The sequence below is a fragment of the Magallana gigas genome, chromosome 4 (genome assembly GCF_963853765.1).
Source record: "Magallana gigas chromosome 4, xbMagGiga1.1, whole genome shotgun sequence".
Taxonomy (NCBI): Eukaryota; Metazoa; Mollusca; class Bivalvia; order Ostreida; family Ostreidae; genus Magallana; species Magallana gigas.
In genome coordinates, this window is record NC_088856.1 from 37,005,455 (window position 1) to 37,026,411 (window position 20,957).

At 32.8% G+C, this 20,957-nt stretch overlaps 2 protein-coding genes and 1 long non-coding RNA gene across 3 annotated transcripts; all 3 read right to left on the reverse strand.

Annotated features, from left to right (window-relative positions):
- Positions 1-490: 490 nt before the first annotated feature.
- On the reverse strand, positions 491-1,286 carry LOC136274276 (uncharacterized). Its single transcript, XR_010712550.1, has 2 exons — positions 1,091-1,286; positions 491-1,059 (listed from the first exon to the last, which is right to left on the reverse strand). It is a non-coding gene; the product is annotated as an uncharacterized lncRNA (long non-coding RNA).
- Positions 1,287-6,364: 5,078 nt separating this feature from the next.
- LOC105336883 (nuclear receptor-binding factor 2) lies at positions 6,365-11,210 on the reverse strand. Its single transcript, XM_011441365.4, has 3 exons — positions 11,138-11,210; positions 8,144-8,228; positions 6,365-7,121 (listed from the first exon to the last, which is right to left on the reverse strand). The coding sequence occupies exons 1-3, from the start codon at positions 11,165-11,167 to the stop codon at positions 6,424-6,426; spliced, it is 813 nt and encodes a 270-aa protein (XP_011439667.3). The 5' UTR covers positions 11,168-11,210; the 3' UTR covers positions 6,365-6,423.
- Positions 11,211-13,918: 2,708 nt separating this feature from the next.
- On the reverse strand, positions 13,919-20,385 carry LOC105336884 (acetylcholine receptor subunit alpha-type acr-7). Its single transcript, XM_020070883.3, has 7 exons — positions 20,084-20,385; positions 18,942-19,034; positions 18,441-18,601; positions 17,225-17,269; positions 16,312-16,424; positions 15,407-15,951; positions 13,919-14,721 (listed from the first exon to the last, which is right to left on the reverse strand). The coding sequence occupies exons 2-7, from the start codon at positions 18,985-18,987 to the stop codon at positions 14,570-14,572; spliced, it is 1,062 nt and encodes a 353-aa protein (XP_019926442.3). The 5' UTR covers positions 18,988-19,034; positions 20,084-20,385; the 3' UTR covers positions 13,919-14,569.
- Positions 20,386-20,957: the final 572 nt, after the last annotated feature.

The window sequence follows — 20,957 nt, forward strand, 5'->3', positions numbered from 1 at the left end:
AAAATTCCAGTTTAAGACCTCAAATGAATGTGTTAATTATTTAATTTATTAGGAACTGTTTATTTATGCTTAAAATGAATAAGAAGATAAACAAATCAGCTTGAAAAAGAATTTTTACTGGTATATTGAACCTATGTAAACAAAAACAGGGCACGAGCTTTGTTTACAATACGAAGAATTGTAAGCCCTGTATCTTGCTTAAAACTAAATGACTGGCACCCAAATTTCATTTCATCATTAGAAATGCATTCCTAAAGCATTGTAAATAATAAAAACAGAAAAATAAAATTTGACCAAAATCGTGACCATGCCCCTTTAAATCATCTTATGCGTAATTGTTTTCTTTCGTCCTACAGCTATAATATTTTACATAACTTATACCGATCTAGTATTGATATCTGTCACAATTATGTTCCAACCATACTCCCATACTTTTGGTTGAGTTCTAGTATCTAAATTTTGTTTGAAATGTATTTTCATACTTTCGAGTTATTTATATATTTTTGCTTGCATGAGTGGTCACTGGGTGTAGTAATACTACTGGAGAAAACCTGTTTAACAGGTATTATTTATTTTTAAATAAACTTGCTTAGTGGTTTGAAGAGTGAGGTTAGATGTATTCTGGGCGACACGCTGTGTGGACGTGTCTGTACTCTTGGTGAGATATCTTGGGCGTTTCCCATGCTGTGTGATCTTGGGAACGGCATCCCTGTGTGGGCTTATTTGTGTGAGAGAGATACAACCCAGTAAGTGTTACATTTTTTCTATTTTTATGGTTGATATTAATTCTGCATTGTGAGTAGAGTTAGACTACAGGTATGTGAAATTGTAATTTAAATAGCTGTTATGTTACGGTAGCCCAGAATTGTAATATACTGCAGCGGTGTGTTTAATGAGTCAGTATATGTATCTAATTTCAAATAGGTGTATAAGAAAACTTATTATGCCACGTTGTTCGATATTTAAATAGGTGACCACGGAGTGGGCACGTGCACGTGGTGGACCATGTTATATCCGTGGAAGGACTTATGGTGGGACAATTAATATCCAAACCAAAAACTTATGCTTTCCCACTCTACGGAAAACTTACCTTATGTGAGACGTCTTGTCGAATGCCATCTAGTCCATCCGATAGAACTGATGTCAACAACCTCCTAATTATTGTATATTTGTAAATAAATTGTGTTTGTTTTGTAAATTTTGTTTTGTTTGACTTACAAGGACCATCCTTTTACCAGATTGGTGAAATGTGTTAAGAACCTAGTATACAATTTGAATGCAATTGTGACAATATCTATATACCGTGTGCCAACATCGATACATAATGTTTTTTTCTAAACGGTGTGCTCAATTCCGATCTTCTATTCATTCAGTTCAGTAAAAACAGCATATAGCACTTCATTTTTCAATGATACTTCATTAATCACATTTTTATCACAAAGTAAGGTGGGCAGCCAGTTTAAATTCACTCCCATTATAGAGTTTTTGCAACGCGGACCAAAAAAATTGAATTTCATTCAACATTGGAATACCATGGGAGTATCTCCGACGGATAAGGAATTTCCAGATCCGAGAACAATTACTTCCAGTGTCGTGCAGGAATACAACGTGATTTATAAGTGGATGATTTGCAAAACATGGAATCCAATATTTATTTCCTTTTTCAAATTCCTTTAAAGTTATTTAACTTTCTTGTGATAAATTAGTGCAATTTATCATGTTGGTTTGGGTTAAAAAATATTGGGTTAAAATTGGCAAGAAATGTTATAATAAGAGGTCTAAGTTCCCAAGCGTCTTGTTTAGTAATCGAAATTTGACACAATGCCAAAAGTTTTTTTTTAATTTTATATCACGTGCAATACATGCTGAACAATATTGCAACGGCAAGAAACATCAGAGGCGAGTTCATGGCTGCGTTCAAGATCGTAGCTGCTACGAAGGACTACATAGTTGAACGGTAAGCTAACCTAGCCGCTACGTAGATATTCGTAGCCTAAATATTTTATGCTATTAAGCATTAAATTCAAGATGGCCACCGTAGTTACCACTTTGTAACAAACATAAAATCTATTTATTTAATGATATTTTATTCATCCTTTAAGTGAATATATATTTCCGCTTAAAATTAACAAATTATGTCGATGTAATTAATCTTTAGTTGAATATTTCCAACTTCAAATCTGAGACCTAGCGGTCCGTTCAATAGACCTAGATATCTACGACTAGCGGCTAGGCTAGCAGCTACGATCTTGAACAGCCGGGTGCTCGCGAGAGCTCGCGTGAATTCACAATAGCAGCAAAGCAAATTTGGTCGTGCGCTCGCAAGCACTTGCTCTGCTGACCTCGTTCCGCAGAGCTGATGAAGAGATTTGGAGAAGAACAATGCTCAGTCAATTGAAGATTATAGACTGACGATCGCTTGTTGATGAAATTCAATTATTAAAGGATTAATTTCACACAGGAAGAAAGAGAACAATAATTAAATAGTTCCAAATGTATAGTACATATTTACTATTAACTGTTGTTATATTCAGTAGTATATTCTCACCATATAGCTCTATATAGACGAATAGTCAATAATGTTATATTAGCTCGTCCGAAAAATATTGACCGGTCAATCAGTCAAGGCAGGTAAACAACGGACGCGCAATGCGACGCTTCGCTTTCATAACGGGGATATGGAATTGCGAATTATTGTGAAGTAAAATCAGGTAAAACATCTTGAGCTTACTTCCTACGCACGGTGGAATATCACCAGTGACCTTTTGATGCCGGCGATATTTTGAAAATAAACTTTGCGCAAAATTAAATTTGTGAATTCTATGTTGAGTCAATGAAATTATGGCGATCTGTTTTCAAATCCTTTCTTGATTTTTGGTTTGTTTCTTCATATAACAAAACAAATGTTGACTGTGTTTTCGGGCAACATTGATTCGCGTCGGGCAATATTTCGTCCCTTTGGACTTTGCCCTCAACCCCGGTCAATATTGTATAATTGTACGTGGAGCAGCCCAGATGTACATATACTCGATAATCTTTTTTGATAGGTGGGTTCTAATAACTCATATTTCATCGGATTAAAAGAAAATCTGGTCTCTGAAATAGCACTGTAGTGAAGATATATAGGGTTTCCTAAAATGTACTTTCAAATAATGACCCTTTTGATAACTCCTTTCCCCTCCCCGAATCCCCCACCTACACCAAATCCCCTTCACTTTATAAATTTCCTATAATATCGTCCTGCGTAGAAATTGAAAACAAGTCTTTCTATACTAGCATATGCGTCCCCTCCCTCAAGATAAAATTCTAATTTGGAGGGGGTGGGGGGCTGACTGCTGACACTCTTTTAATTGTTCGATAACCGTTCACAGCTTGTGCGCCATGGTTTTCATTTACATGAACAGAATAATTTTTGTTATATATATTTTTTTTTAAAGAAATGGTTGCGTTGTAATTTTTTTTTATTTCAGTTTGGCATAATTCTCTGAAACGCTGCAGAAATATCCCGCGACTTTAGAGGTACCTATAATCAAAAAGAGTATATTGATCTCAAACATTGAGTAAAGTTTAAAAAAAATTGAACTCGTATTAATCTTATTGTCGAATTGTGTTAAGTCTATTTTCTCTGTCGCAAATAATAAAAAATCAACATTTAATCAGGACCAAACCTCTACATCTAGCTGTAACATTAATCCTCTCGTCGACGTCATAACATAATCCCCACCCCCCCCCCCCCCCCGGCAACGATAAATATAATCTCATTCAATTATATATTTGTATACTTGCGTATATGAAATATACCATAAAACTTTCGTTTTTGCATTTTATTTCACGAGCTAGGGTCTCGACATTTCGAAACAATCCTTTTTTTTTTAAAATCCAGCATTTGTAAAAAAAAAAATGTGTGATTATATATCTTATAATCAGTATCTACTAGCTAGTTCACATGCACTAGTTGATTATGAGTTATATACAGTTACTCTGTTATGGTAATTAAATAATTACGGGCGGATTTAGTCAATTTCCCTCCATGTTTTAAAACACGCGTTCTGTGCTTTGATCCATAAAAATTCCCGGTTCCGATTGGAGGGGGGAGGGTTAATACTTTTTCTTGCCTAAAGGGTTGTTGGGGGTCAGGGTCTTTTTATGGGGTATTTACTATTTTAAAAATAACTGGGGAGGAGGGTTCCAGAAAACCTCATATTTTTCTCTAAAATTGCGCATACATTGGAAAAACATTTAAAAAAAAAAAGAAAAAAGAAAACCAACAGCTGAAAACACTAAAATTAATATTGTCACATAAATATTGCCTTTATTGCGCGTCTATATGAAAATCTCGTTTTATGTATCGTTTATATAGTCAGAAAAAAAATAATACAGATTTGATTATAGGAGATGAATTCAACCTGCACTCTCGCTTTTATCATCCAAGAAAACAATAAATGTTGGAAAAATAGAAGTTGAACAACCTTTCAGTTCAATGTTCTTATACATACTCCAAGACATAGCTACAGACATAACTAGGGTATAGATCTCTTTTTTAAGCATTTTATTTTACACATCTTTAGTCGAAAATCAATAAATACAAGAAAATCTTGCCGATATCATGACACTGCTGCAGACAGCATTCTTTCTGTTGGCACCCTATCCCCTATCACGTATATACATGACGTACATGTACTACTTGAAATATGATATACATGTAACTATTGCAAAAATCAAACTATATATAGTTATTTTTATATAATTATGTTTCCGAAAATAGTTATATTCTTTATCCTTTATCAGATCTATACATTATAACATAAAATTATACCTAGCATTTCTCCTGCCTATATATAGAGCAAAATATTCCAAATAATGCAAATACCGGTACTCATAGAAATGGGAAATTTTTGTCGTCTTTGCAAAATGTTTGGTTGGGGGATGTAATTTGATCTCGTAGATTAAATTGTGGAATGTTATATAAAACATTAAACAGTATAAGATTTCACGAATTTGGCACCTGAGTTAAAGTAAGATTTAAGAAATAAGGAGTCATTCTTTAAGTATTATGATTATAATTTTGGTCGGGGCGTTGTCAAATCCAATAACGCCCGAATGGCTTTATGATAGATTTCATCCGCCCCGAACGAAGTTATGGCCTCATGATATTAATTATCACTTATTTAATTTTCAGCAATTGTACGATTAAATATTAGAATACTGACGTATTTACATGCATGTGACTTTCATTTCTTTTAATTATGCAAACCCGGCTTAAATTACGCCCCAACAATACCTCATTAATTTTGAATTTATTTGACTGTACATTACAAAATCGATTCGTAATATTATCACAGACAAAGAAACAAAAGTGTAAATATCTCCAACAAATATTTGGTCGGTTCACTTCTACTATGCACGTGCACAGTTTTACCTGGTAAAAAAACCAGATGTTCTTGTGATCTGGGGTTCGAATTCAACTGACGAAAAAAAATTGGAATACCTAAGATTTTGATTTAATCATGCATATATTCTATAAATTTGCAATAATCTATTGTTATAAAACTAAAGTTTTTATTCTTTGGATATTATTTGTACTTAGACTAAAGTTTCATATCACATCTGCCATATTATGCAAATTTACACATGTAGTCTCACTGCAGTTTCATGCATGTCTTTCGTTAAAACATCAGAGAGAGAGAGAGAGAGAGAGAGAGAGAGAGAGAGAGAGAGAGAGAGAGAGAGAGAGAGAGATTTTTCCATGTTTAATAATTAAAAGTGATTTGAAAGTTTAGTTGCAATAGACAAAAAAATCAGTATAGGAGATATAACTCTGTTAGATCAATAAATTATTAAATAAAATATATCAAATAATCTTTTGACCCATGTGAACTCAGCAATGTATATTACTAGATGTTGTTGCAAGAGAAGAATATTTTTCTTTTCATTTCATGCCAGGCCTACATAGACATTTGCTTAATTTTAAATTTCAATCCCTATGTTATATAAATATCTCGTAAGCATGTGAACACAAAAAAAATAAAAATAAAAACATATCTCTAGTTCAGTTTCTACATGTGTATCTTATTGATATTCATATCAAAATTTATCTGTAACATGCATCACTTATATTGGTGAAGCTGAGTTATAATTATGTCCAACATTTGTATAACAAAAACCCCTAAAAATCTTTAAACAGGATAAAAAGTCACTTTAAATTCTTGCAAATAGAATTTATTCTACAATGCATTTAATTAAACACTTTTCCCACAGAATAACAAAGTATTTGAGACATCACAGTTAGCTGTTGTCCTGAAACATTATGTTTGAAATGAACAAAAATTCTGGTTATTCTATAAAATCCTAACAAAATAAAATATTCATTAAAATCTTTTTTTTAAATAAATATGCTCACAATGACTTTAAACAATGATAGTTTCATTTGAACTGTGTTGAAAATATACTTTCGCCCCTGTCGTTGTCACTCGTTGACACTTGTAAGGAATCAAAATCAAACTGAGGCATTTCCAAGGGTGGAAGTTCCATGTCTGGAATGGCCAAGCCTCCATGTACTTCATCAGGATATGAATGTCGTTTTGTTCTCTCTGATCTAAACACCTTATCAGTCAGATATCTGTTGTCTTTTTTAGAATTATCCAAGTCTTTATGTAATTGTGAAACCTCCTTCTTCAGTTCAAAGTTTTCTTGCATTAATTGGTTGATCACAAACTCATAATCTTTGTCAGTGCCTGGTAAGGTGACATTTTCCTGAAAGGCGTTATATCCTACATTGTTTTCCTTTTCCACATCTTGGTCATTTGAATGTTTGTTCTTCAGCAGCAGATGTCCAACAAGCGAGTCAGTCCCGGCAAGAGCCTGCATGACCCTGACATTGGATTCCTGAGATAGAGAGTCGTTTACAAAATGATTGGAGCTGAACAGTAGCTTAGCTTCTGTCTGAGTTGACTGGTTCCTGAGTTCTGGCCCTTTGCTTGCTAGCTTATTGTTCAACTTTTCGATTTTTTCAATTTTGACCTGAATGGCTTCTTGTTGTTTTAGATGGAACTTGTGTTGGAGGTGTATGGATTCTTGTGCATATTGAGATGGAGAGAGTTGCAGGGCCTGTAGCAGGTGCTCTGAAAGAGAGAAAAAAAAACTCAACCTTGAGCATATACTGTGGTTTCATTAATATTCAAGGGTATCAATTTTCGTGGATGAAGTGAAAATAATAGTTTCAAGGATAGGTAAATTCCTGGCCAATAACCCTATCACTACAAAATGTTAATAGAAATTGCTTTTCGATGAACATTTAATTTCGTGGATCAACTAAACAACGAAATCCACGAAAATTGGTATTCAACAAATATTGATGAAACCACAGTATCATCATTAAAGACACACAGATGTCCCTCGATTTTATATAATTTTCCTTGATATTTTATTCCTTATTTTTTAACATTTACACCTGTTAATTCTCAAAAAATCATGGTACATAAAGTACCAGGCTCTTTTCGGGGCTAGAATATTTCAAATTTTCCTTAAAATAGCATGCAAAATGCAATCGAATGTTTATAAATAAAGTTGTACTATACATTTTTGATTGAACAATTTATATCTACCGGTAAATAAAAAAAGAATTATATAAAATAAAAATATAATTATGAAATTATTAAGTAGAAATCTTCACATTGTGGCGATAGGAAAAAATAGAAAAAAAGGAAGATAGGTTGAGTCTGACCTAAAATGTATGATTGACCTTAAGTGTTAAATCAATCTTCTTCGAACTGGTTATTATTCTGCTCCAGTTATTAAAAATCTAATTCATAAAACACATTTTCAAAAATGCAGAGGAGAATATGTATATATCAGTAAATATATTTTGAATTTTTAAATCTAGATTTTGGAGAAATGGAAAAATAACACACAGCTAATGAGAAGCTCTACTGACAAGCTTTTTTTTGTTCTTTTTATAATCATGTTATCTAAAATTAAATCTGTTTATATTACAATATGAGGATTAGGGAAATAAAATTGACTTCCCTGTTACTGTGAATTTGTTAAAAGCGTAAATTATTTGCTGTAACTCTGTTTTACTGTGTCATATTGTGAGTATTATCAAGTTATCCTATGGAAGCTATCTTTTTAAATACATGCCTACCTGCAGCTCTGCGGTGACAAGCAATGGCTTCTTCATACTTCTTGCTTTGTAGAAGATTGTCTGCTTTCCTACCTTGTTGATGAGCCTTAATAGATATTGATAAACTCAATCATTTTTAAAATAGTCACAATAGTTCTCAAGGGCCTGATCATGAGTTATGGTAGAAACAACATGTTTAACTTTTAATATTTTTAACATATTTAACATTTAACATTTTTAACATTTTAACATTTAACATTTTAACATTTTTTTTGGAATTTTTTTTTTTTTTTTTTTGAAATTCAATTTTTGTACTTACTTAATGTTATTAGATATGCAGTTTTTTCTCCTTCAAATTTTTCCGACTTATGCCTGTGTATTATCAAAATGCTATTTTGAAATCTTTACATTGAAAAAATGTTTCTATTGGACATACTGAAACCATTGAGGTAGAGCAAAAGATTTACAGACAATTGTAGCTACCATACAACATTTAATCAACCAGCACTAAGTAAAACAATTATTGCCTCATATAAGGTACCTCACTACACCCAGACTTATACTTTTTAAGACACTATGTCACAAGATGGCGATTTAAATATTTTGTTAAACTTTTTATATTGTTCCGTTCGGTTGTATATCGTCGTAGCTCAGTGGCTAAAGTATTGGGCTTCTGAACAGCTGATCATGAGTTTGCATCCGCTTGGAGCTTTTGTAATTTTTGAAAATGTAAATTTTTATCCAAAATTGCACATTTTTTTGCTTATTTGACTTAAATACTTCTTATCCATTATGATATATATCATAATCAAGTAATTTTCTGCTGATTTGAGAAAATATTTCAAGGTGTAGTGAGCCACCTTAAAGGCTGGATTACACTAGGGCTGGGACGATATTGTACTGAGCCGATTCGGTACATATCACGATACATGAGATGCAATACGATACATATCACGATACATTGCAATGAAATGAAAACATGAATAAAAGTTTAAAATTTATTCAACCTGCCGATGTATTAACTCATGTCCAAAGTTATTTTGTTATATTCATAATGAGCGTTGCACAATTTACAAATTACTTTAATCTCGTGTACACTAGTTTTTCATAAACAAGTACTCCAAAAGTTTTCCACACTCCATATTTAGCTTCCTAACAGTTTTGACAATTTTACGAGGTTTTCCGCCATCTTTGTACTTTCATATTAGGCTCGCGGACTAAAAATAGCTGATATATGAAGCTCGGATATTTTTGAAAATTAAAAAAAGTTCGGTAAGGTATCGTAGTATTAATGGTAAATGTATCGATCCAAATATCGTCAAAATAAATACCGCGATGCACCGGTGCATCGGTGGATCTTCCCATCCCTAGATTACACTGAAACATGTACCATAAAGTCATTACAGATGCTTGAACTATCTATACAGAGGGTGAAGCAATCTCAGCAAAGCCCACTGGCACTCATTAGAGCAAAGCTCGGCTATATATAGACAACACAAATGTCTGGATGATACAGACTAAAATCTTGTCTAAGATACTTCACGGCTATGTTAAGGCTGTCAGAAGCTAAATATATATCGAAAAATGATACTATTTTGATTATCAAAAAATACTTTAACCAAATGAGTCTCTTTAAACTTTTATTACATAAGTTAACAGTGGCATCCAACACTATATATTTGATATATTTTTGTGACGTCATATATTTTTCTTAAGCACGTGACGGGTGTATTCTAACACGGTAAAAACTCTATAAAAATTGCATCGGCACAAGTGAATAATGACATTAAATCAAAAATATTTTTATGAAAAATCCTTCGATAAGTAATGTATTTTGCAGTTCTTGCTTGGGGTTCATATAAATATTTCGTTTATTTGAAATATTGTCAAAACATTTCGCACTGCCATCGAAATTGGGCACATTTTTACATTTTAGACTCGATTTACACAAAATCGGGTCAATCGGTAGGTTTCCCCCAGCAAGATTCACATTGGTACTTATTTTCTCTCCCGATTTAACGAAAAATATACTAAGATTGTTTTTATCTTTCACTTGCGCCAAGCCGTTTTTTATATGCATATACATATCACCATTCATTAGATTACACGTAGCAGGGAGAGTCTCAAAACCATTAGTTTATGAATAGTTATTTACCTATTACGAAGCTTTAAAACTGTTGATTTTTTTTATACTCTATATCGGTGATATTGAATTTAGTATCACTAGCATTTACAACAGTGTCTATGTAAAGGAATGAAGTGGTTTTATTATGCACAATGAATATCACTTATTACGTTACGATACATTCCCTAAGAACGATCGAAAGGAATGCAGATCGTGACGTCAAAGTTAACTATGACGTCATATCTTATGAAGTACAGACAAGTGACTTTCTACATATCGCTGTGAAATTTATTGGGCAGCCTAAACATAGCAAGTTGTTCATGTCTTATTAAAATCGTGTTATTGGTTTTACTCTCCAAATGGTCACACAGTAAAACATATTACTAACACAGGAAATACAAATCAGACAAGCTTTCACAGTGTCATCACAATTTTTAGCATTGCTTACACTTTTCTCAACAACAAAAGGTAAAATGGAAAAGAGGCATGCCCACTGTCCCCTCTTCCTTTATTTTTATATATAAAGTTTGTCATCTTCAATGCAATAGGCCTATACATGTACATGTATTTTTTTTTCTAAATGGATAATCTTTTCATGTGACATCTAAACATCATTGACTCCACATCTACCAAACTTCTTTTTGTGCAATTAGCTAATGAATTTTTATTGCTCAGTCTACCAAACCAACGAGTGTAAACTTTTATGACACACCCACAACTTCATTCTTAAGTTCGATCGATGACAACACCTGACCATATATTTAAAGCATGTCAGCGTTATAAAGGCTTGTAACAACGCGCATATACCAAGAAGTTACACAGACATGTCAATCTCTATGTTGTTTAACGAAATCGAACCACACAGTCAAGCAAAAAAGGACATTATTTACCAAATTCAGTGGAGAATCTAGGGAATCCATTAAAATGCAAACCGGAAGCAGGATGAGGCGTCTGTAAAAACTAAACCGCATCTGATTAACTCAATTTTTTCCGAAATTGAATGACATTATGATTACACGCATCGCGCGTAGGATCTGATAACATACATTTTGTAGAGCACTGACAGATTGACAATAATTTGTGAACCATTGAAAAATTGTGCTGAAAACTCCAGGATCGATAGTATATTTGATGCCAAATCGTTTATTAAGTGCGCTATTAATACCTCTTTTAAAAATCTAATCCACTCTCTTTTCACGTAGATACATACAGTTGCTCTAAATTTTGGTATTCGATCCATAATAGCCCCAGATTCAATAAATCGGGATGCATAACAGATATGTATGTATGTACTCATTAAAGTAGACATAATTTTCAGGATTAGGTATGATTTTTGTAAGTATGTAAGAGAGGAATAAGTCCTAATAAATGACTTTTTCCTGTTTTTGAAGAGTTGCTACTTTACCGTCCATTAATCTATAAGAATCAACTTTTAAAAAATCTATATGGTATATATATTTTTTTCAAAAGTTTTTCATCAGAACACTTATTGGTATTCTTAGTATTTACTTTGTTATTTTAAAAAAAAGTGCTGGTCATCACAGACCTTATTAATGCAATCTTCATTAATTAATTAGTACTGCTTAGGTAATAACTTTTTTTCAAACACTTTTGGTAAATCCTTTTTTACTCTAAAATGCTTCGAATTATTTAATGCAAGCATTTAATAAACGATGGTTATTCATTGTTAGAAGATTAGGTCCAAATATGGATCGGATACATAAAAGTTTGACTTTTTTATCACGAGAGTATATCTACAGACAAAATTCAAATTTTTATTGGTCACTATATAACAAGTTTAAATTACAGAAACTAAACAATAGCCATGATGTGCCAATAAACCAGGTAAACATTGAATATTTTTAGTAAATCTTTTAATATAACTTTATTTTCCTGGGTTTAGATTAAAGTTGCAATCGATAGGAATCACTCCGCCCCCTCCCCCATCCAGTCTTGAAATAAAATGTAATATGCATTTATTTACGATTAAGAGTTGTCATTTAACATATTTGATTACTGAATAATACAATAGATATTGTTATACTTTCATGTTAAATACTGAAATCTGATTGGTTTAGACGCAGTTCATAATCCGTTCTATTACCCTCAGCGTTAGCAACGCACTTAGCAACGGGTAACATTAAAAATTGTTACATGCGCGAAAATTATGCGCGTACGGTTCGCCGTAGAATTCACGTTATTCCTATGTAAAAGCAGTTGTTTTCTTTAAAATTAAGACATTCAGTATAACAAAATAAATAGTGCCTGTTTGGTAGGATAACAGTTGAAATTGACACCCCTCGAAAACCATTGTCAACCTCCGCTTCGCGTCGGTTGACAATGGTTTTCTCGGGGTGTCAATTTCAACTGTTACCCTCCCAAACAGGCACTATTTATATAATGTTAAAAAAAAAAGCTCGTCACGACAATATAATACTTAATATGGGACAATTAAACAGCCCAAAGACGAAAATGTTTGTAATTCTTATGCAATGTCATGTTATAAATTTTGAATTTACCGGTTATCAATAGATACAAAATTTACCACATGACAATGTATTTACTGCCACCCGGTAAATTCAAAATTTTCAACATATGACAGTAAGCTGCCATAGAAATGATTAAGGTCACATATACATGATATATGTCAAATTGCCTACTCTTCTAAATATATCATGCCAGTTGCTTTTTTATTTCAGTTTTACAAAGTATTAAAGAAAAAAGCTTGGTTTTCAGCATTTACTAATATATCGAATACGGAATCATTCTGTATGTATTTATGTGATTAAATACCATCAGGCGTGATCAAATCCAATGCAGCCCTAAGGGCTTTACAATAGATTTGACCACGCCCGTACGTATATGTTTGATCACCTCATGATATTCAAAGAAGGATTTTATTTTCACCAAATATGTATATGCAATTCAACAGTAATTAAATTATTAACATTTCTACCTTATTTCATTTCGTATAATTATGCAAATGAAAACCAATACGTCAATTGCGTCATGGGTGAAATGTATCGCGCTATATGGTGCAAACTTGATTCGAAGTGTTATCACAGACAAAGATTGGAAAATGTAGATATTAGTTAATATGAATAGCTACAGAAGCTTAATATATTCATTAAGAAACACGCAAGCCGTGTACAACTTTTGAATAGAGTTTAAATTATGACCTAAAATGCTGAATGCCCATTTTCATATACCGGTATTATGGAGAGGAATGTTCATTTGCTTCAAATAAAATCTGCAACCGACCTTGCTGTTGGAAACCAATACATGCATTGAGTAAATGAAGTTATACATTAGATACCTCTTAAAAATTGTCAGAACATAATTATATACTTGCGTCTCAATGTAATTAAATAGCAGAAAAGAAATAATACGACTTCAATCGCAACTTCTCGGGCCTTTCCGGCAAGCTCGGAAATTTTCCGAGCTTGCCGGAAATTTAAGGCCCGAGATGTTGCGATTGAATACGACTTTAAAGTTTACTTTTCTTATAAGGTGATTCTTGTATGAGGGACGTAACTATAAGAAATCCCAGAACCATGCACTGTAAATTAATATTATATCAAATTTTATTACACAATTTGTATTAACATGCACAATAGCTTATAAATACACAAAGTGATATATCATTGTACTAGCATCCAAAAAAAGTATCGACCAAACGCGATATACCATATGCGTATACTACATGTAAATGCATGGACAAGTTCATCTAGGTTTGCTAATATGAAAGATGGTGTATAAGATTATTGATTTGATTTAAAGGCAAAAAATATAAAAATTAACAATACATATATACATGTATTCTGTAAATTTATTCGATATATAGTGATAGATCTGCCCTTGTATATGTATTTCCCGTACGATTTTTATTGTCATAAAAAATAACAAAACGTGAACGAAATATTAAAATAAAATAGAGGTAGAATCTAAGTACAGGTTTATGATATGATCGGCAAGCGAGTTCAAACAACTTGTACTCATATCTTTAGCATTATGCAGAATTGTTTGAAACTTTCTCTCAATTGTTGTGCTCGTATTCCAATCCCCAAAATATGAAAAGGACCAAAGAAGAAACGGCAATGAAAATAAAAAAGAAAACAAATAAAATTTGATCCAGGGAACTCGCAAAGTCCTGCCATGTTATGACGTCACCACCACAAACAACACCAGCGTCATCATCTGGACTCGGGTCCGAATCCACCCGTCTGTTATTTCTAGACAATCGACCATTTTCTCGTAACTCTTCTCCTTTTGCGGCTGAAATGCTGACACTGTGCTTGCGACGGCAACAAGACTTTGGGTGTTTACCGCAGCATGGGATCCTTGCTAACCAAGAGGCAATTAATTGATTTGGTACAGGGAGACATGTTACTCTCGTAGTCGGCGATTCTGGCGATCCAAATCACGAACACGATGGAGAATGTGGATGCCGTGAAAATAGCCACCAAGTACACCGCTGTAAAAGAAAAAAAAAACGTGTCGCAATTTTAAGACGGCTGTATGGTATTGGCTATTTTTTGACTTACATGTAATTAATTAATCTCCTTTAGAAGGAGAGCTTTGGAAAAAAAAATATAAACGAAAATATTCAAACTTTAAAGCTACATGTATAATACTAATATCGGTTTTTTTTCCTTATGAAATTGTAGTTTTTTTGGCTCTAAAAGTAATATCTAAAATTTTAAGGCAGACCTGATTTCTGATATGTTGACTATCCGGCCTCCTTAATAAAAGATCAAAATTTAATGCTTTAATTTGCCTCCAATTCATTAATGCAAGCGCATTCAGTTGACAAACAATGTCACCCTTAATGCATGTTAAGCCACAGTATAGTACACAGAATAGATATGACAAGATCGAAGCTACATGTAAATAATCCCAGGGAAACAGGAAACGTTACTAAAATTTGATTAGATATTGATTTACGAGTATACATGTACGTAAGGATTATTAGAAGTGAGAACATATTAAATATACGTGGAATAAATGGAAATTCGTGTAACAGCAAAATGGATTCTTCTTTGAAATTATCTTTTATAAGATATGTATGCATATTCACTAATCAATCACGAATTTCTTGAAACTATATAAAAATTATACATTGTACCGTTACTTTCTAATTTTGATTGGTTTGTACTTACATAAATAGCAGACAGACACAGACGTACTCGGTACGTTTGCGGCGATCATACTCAGGTACACGGCGTAAGACAAAAGCACGGTCAGCGAGTACGCAATCCTGTCTGACACCTCTTTCAGCTGGTACACGAAAGGAATCAACATGCCCACCAAGAACACTGGAAACACCGTGTTAAGGATGTGAAACAAATGGCGCCTTTCCAGCTCGATTCTGAAGCTGTGACTAGCGAACTTGAGCCCCTTTCTCGTCTTCGCCATTTGTTGCCCGGAAGTAGATGAGCCGCTTACGGCAACGATCTTCCATTCTCCGTTGATGACGTAATCAGAAAGGTCAACGGCTTCGGGGTCAAACTCAAGGTCGATTTCCCCTTGGGTGTAGCCGCCGGTGGTTATCTTCATAAAACAGACTTGCTTGTCCAGAGGGTAGTACGTGATGTCACATTCACATGACACCTTGAAGATCCCGTATGTATCCCGCAGTATCTCTCCGTTTGGAGTGATTCTCATCGGCATGTTGGAATCGTTCAGTACTGACAAATCTTCCACACTACAAATAAAAACGGACTATTGGCAGTGGGTATGTAAAACACATGTGAATGTCATTCAGCGGATTTTTTTTTTATTTTACAATTTTAAATCTCCCTCTCTCTCCTCTCTCTCTCTCTCTCTCTCTCTCTCTCTCTCTCATCTACATCTATTTGTACATTTTCAACTGTCTTTGCAAAAGAAATTTAATAAACTCAAGTCTTTTCCTTATGTTAAGCCACAAAATGTACATGTATACCTAATTTTGTAAGGAAAACTTAAAGATGAATTTGCTACAAAACTACCATTGATAATGCGCATGTTAATCAAATTGTAAATCCACTAAGTAAAAGAAAAAAAAAACTTATTTAATGGATCTTACGAATTTTCCACAAATACCGCTGGTGTCCACGTATTCTCATCCGTGTCAAAAATAAACTGAACATGTTGATAGTCGGGTAAATGGTCCCAGGCCAGTCGCTTATCGAACCACTTCTGGAATTTATCGATTGATCGATTATTCAATTGCCTTTTGCCTGATTGATTGACAAAGAATTGAATCAGAACTTGTCGCCAAAAAAAAACTAAAAATAAACCTATAAATTAAAGTATTGCTACATGTATATAAATACACGTAAATTCATAACTGGAGCTATTATTGTATTGGTTATTCTTTCTCTTTATTTTAAAACTATTTAATTATATGGTCCGATTTAATGCATTTTTCATTTTTGTTCACTTTTGTCATTATTGTTAAAACTTACGTAAATGAAAGTTCTCATATTCATAAATTTTAAAAGTTGATATCTATTTATCAGAGATAACAAAATTCATAGAAAGGAAATGTATTCTGGTGGGTCCATATATGTATATATAAGGAATAAGGAATCATTCTTTCAGTATTATGAGGTGATAATTTCGGTCGGGGCGTGATCAAATCCAATAAAGCCCGAAGGGCTTTATGATAGATTTGATCACGCCCCGACCGAAATTATCCCCTCATAATATTCAAAGAATGATTCCTTATTACTTATATTTATATAATTTTTAGCCAATGTACGATTAAATACTTAAATAAAAATAAGCAAACCCCGCTGGCGCCTCATTTTGGCGTCATTTGTATTATGGGTTATATAGTACAAAATCAATACGTAGTGTTATCACAGGCAAAGACACTGGAAAATGTAAATATATATACATACAATTGCACAGAATTGAAAACAAAGTTACTCAAGCATGGGCTCGACCCGGCCGGCATTGTTATGCTTGAGGATTTAATTCAAGTAGATACTGACCATCGACAGCATTCCAGAAATAGACAGGGTTTGATCCACTATGCTCTGAAACAAATACAAAGAAGAGTGACAACTAGTAAAGCAAATCAAAGTACTGATAGTACTGAAAAGCACTGACCCAGCTTCTGCATGTATATAACAGATATATGTATACGCACTATATTTCCTCACACTGCATGACAGTCCCTGCAATGATGTACATGTATGTAAGCACCGTACATTAAATTCACAATAGCCCGTAAATTACATTCACAATAGCCCGTGCAGTTATGTGCATAAACCCCTGAAACTAGCTCCCTAACCAGTTTTAATGATGTATACTTCTGCTTAATTATAGGGGGCGGTTATTCGTCTAACGACAATAAAGCGCTGAGCTATGCTTTGCGCTTAAAAAGGAAATTTTCATATTCTACAAGGAGATCGATTTTGATCTTATTATACAAGGCATTTTTTTTTTTATATTTTAGGAAGGCTCGATGGTCAACAATCGAACCACCAGATCGACCGAAAACTTTTAGATATGATTTGTTTATATATATTATTATTTAATAAAAAAAAACAAATCCGTAAATATTACTGTAACAATTTAAATTTGGGTATTTAACTATATTTTTATATAGAGCTCTTCTTTTAAAGGTTACTTTGATGACCACCTAGTCCCCTTACCTCTTCAGTTATACGTCAAATAACAGACAAATGTAATTCGATGGAGATTCTAGGAGTTGAAAAACACAAAGATAGTCTCGAAGGTCAAGAATGTTTTCCAGACATCAGTATCATGTTCATTACAAATTTGTGAGAAAAACTAATACATAGCAAGTCGTTGATTGCATACAAACCAAAACTATAGTATATGTACATACTAACTCATTGATGCTAATATATATATTTGACCTACATAACGCCGTTTTTATGAAGACCAGCATATTTTTTTTTCGGACTCAGCACACTTAAATTATGATAAAACATTATGCTGGACCAAATAATAATTATTTGTCGTTAAAAGTTCTTTCCCACTTAATTGGACCAGACTGACACAGCAAAAGACTATTACTTGTACGTGATAATTATAAGTCACTGAATCAGATACTATACAAAAAAAAACCAAAAAAAAAAAAACCAAAAAAAAAACAAAAAACTAGACGTACATGTACGTGCAAAGTCATCTATGGTTACCGTATATAATACTTATCTAGTAAATGTACAATGCACGTACCAAGTCGTTGATGGTATACAACACAAAACTTGTCCGGACCATGACGGTAGCTGAAGGCCGCACCAAAGAGGAGTAGTTGCTATTGTATAGTTCAGACAGGAGATTGACTTCCAGTGTCGTTGTGTACTGCGCATGTCCGGAACCCACTAGAAGCTGCAGCACTGTTGATGAGAAAAATAAGAATAATGTGACACTACTAGTAATACGTACGTCAACCCTTTCAATGTTAATACAACAATTTAAGAAAAAAACCCTTTAATTTGGCGTGAATAGGTCTGATTATTAAGAATTTTCAAGATCAATAACAGGCGAAAATTCAGCAAATCAAAGTTATCATTTTTTTCTCGCCTTTTTACTGATTCTTTTATAAATTACTATACATCATAAGATAAGGGAATAATGCTTTAAAATATACATAATGCTATAATAATAATTGTTCTTTGATTGAAATGAAATAAATGAAAACTCCTTTGAGTTGGAGCTATTAAAATGCAACATTACCTGCATAAACCAAAATGAATGATAATTGTTTTCTTCTGCTTGTCATCTCGTCATTATCCACCGAAGGTACCTGGTTTCAGGATGGACTACTTTCTTTGAAAAATAAAGCATAAATGAAAATTCCAATTGCAAAACTATTTTTCAAAAAATAACCATAATTTAAATCTTTCAGTAAACAAGAAAAATGGGTATGTTACTATAATGTTAGTCACTTAACAGAAATATACAAACAAATTTTTTTAATTTTGTAAGGTTAAATTTTCGTTGGTCTAAACGTGAAAATCTAATAAATAGAGCAAACAAACAATTTACTAGCATTTCATCATAAAGTCCGCCATGTTTCGTCTACATGTAAAGGGGTATGTTCACACTTTGAGTTGAAAATTTCCTTTTCTATTTATAGTTTTTGAAATGCTTCATTGGGGATACTTTTAATGGTCACCCAAATCGAATATAAATAATTAATCGATTTACTAGTATATGAAAGATACTTCGTAATGTAAACAAGATCGACTCATGTCGTGTTTTTGTTTACGTTTGTAAAATATATGTGAATACTAGTAAATGTTGTTTTTCATGCAGATTTTTTCCTTTTTAGTTCGTAATAAACACAAATAAACAGTAATTATTTAGTTTTTGTTACATTCAAATATGAAAGCTTGTAGTTTCTCTTCGGACTTAGTATGTAAACAAAAAACATGCTATCACTTTTGTTTACATAACACAGAATCGTGAGCTCTGTATCTCGCTTATGACACGACCATTGAGACTCAGATTTTAGTTTATCATATTAAACAAAGACCCGAAACATCAAAATTGGGGAAAAAAGGGAGAATTGATCATGAAAAATTTCAACTGAAATTCTGACCATGTCCCTTTAAAAAGCGTTTAACAATTTCAAAATGAAAGAAACTTGTAAACATTGCTAGTGGCAGGATAGCTTATTAACAGCCTGCTATTGAAATCTTTATCTATTACAATAAAAAATATGTCTTCCCTTTTCAGATTTTTTTAAAAAACAAAATACAAAAAAAATATGTCTTCCTTTTTCAGATTTTTTAAAAAACAAAATACAAAAATGTGCCTTCCCTTTTCAGATTTTTTAAAAAAAAAATACAAAAAAAGAAGAATATAATACTTACATTATACTTGGGTTATTCTATAATAAATTAATCGTCGAAAGGCTCTCGACTACGATTATATGTAGGATGCAGCAAGGGAAGACATCCAATTACATTACATTGTAGACAAACATCGACTGGCCTCCATGTAACCTCATCCTTGTATATAATTTATCCAATAGGTTGAAATCCTGGTCTCGCTCTTTAGCTTCAGAAAGTGCATCTCAACCCAACGCCACAAAGAGGCTGCCCGTCTAATAACCTATGACCTTGTAATTTTTTTACATCTATAATTTGATGTTGTTTTTTGTTTTTTTTTTTTGAAGCTCGGGGATATTATTTTATTTGGACAAATTTTTAATGATGTTTTCAGTGAAAGCATTCTTGCAAAACTTCTTTGCTTTTAACAACATATCAAGGAGTTTATAGATTTAAATAGTAAAATTCAAATTTATCCAATTAACTCCCTTGGCTTAGATGGCTATTAATGGTGGGATGAACACAGAACTCGCACAAAATAATTATTTAAAAACTGTTGATTTTCATCAAACATTTGTTAAATGTTGTGGAACCAAATAAAATGTTGTGTTGAGTTTTTCAGCAGTAATGAATTTTATCAGGTAATATAATTCAGGATTTTTTTTTTATCGATCTCAGCTTTACTGCTGCAATAATACACTTCTGGAACCTTTACTGTGGGATGAACCAATCTATATATCTCATGAATCGTAGGGTCGTACTTTTAATTTATTTTTGTTTTATATCAAAACATTTGCGTTATGAGCAATTTCATTGATAGTGCGAATATGGGTACTTCTTGTTTGTTTTTAAAACAAACAATGAAATCAAAGCCCTAAGTTTTTCTTTAAAAAATATTTAATCTTTACAGAGTAAT

Excerpts from the sequence above, each read along its gene's own strand:
- LOC105336884 (XM_020070883.3), bottom strand. The coding sequence starts at position 18,987 with ATGACAAGCAGAAGAAAACAATTATCATTCATTTTGGTTTATGCAG. Across the intron at positions 17,270-18,440 it reads TGTATACCATCAACGACTTG|AGCATAGTGGATCAAACCCT; the intron begins GTACGTGCATTG and ends TATTTGTTTCAG. Across the intron at positions 15,952-16,311 it reads GCGGTATTTGTGGAAAATTC|TGTGGAAGATTTGTCAGTAC; the intron begins GTAAGATCCATT and ends TTTTATTTGTAG.
- LOC105336883 (XM_011441365.4), bottom strand. The coding sequence starts at position 11,167 with ATGGATTCCCTAGATTCTCCACTGAATTTG. Across the intron at positions 8,229-11,137 it reads TAGATTCTCCACTGAATTTG|GCTCATCAACAAGGTAGGAA; the intron begins GTAAATAATGTC and ends ATATCTATTAAG. Across the intron at positions 7,122-8,143 it reads TTGTCACCGCAGAGCTGCAG|AGCACCTGCTACAGGCCCTG; the intron begins GTAGGCATGTAT and ends TCTCTCTTTCAG.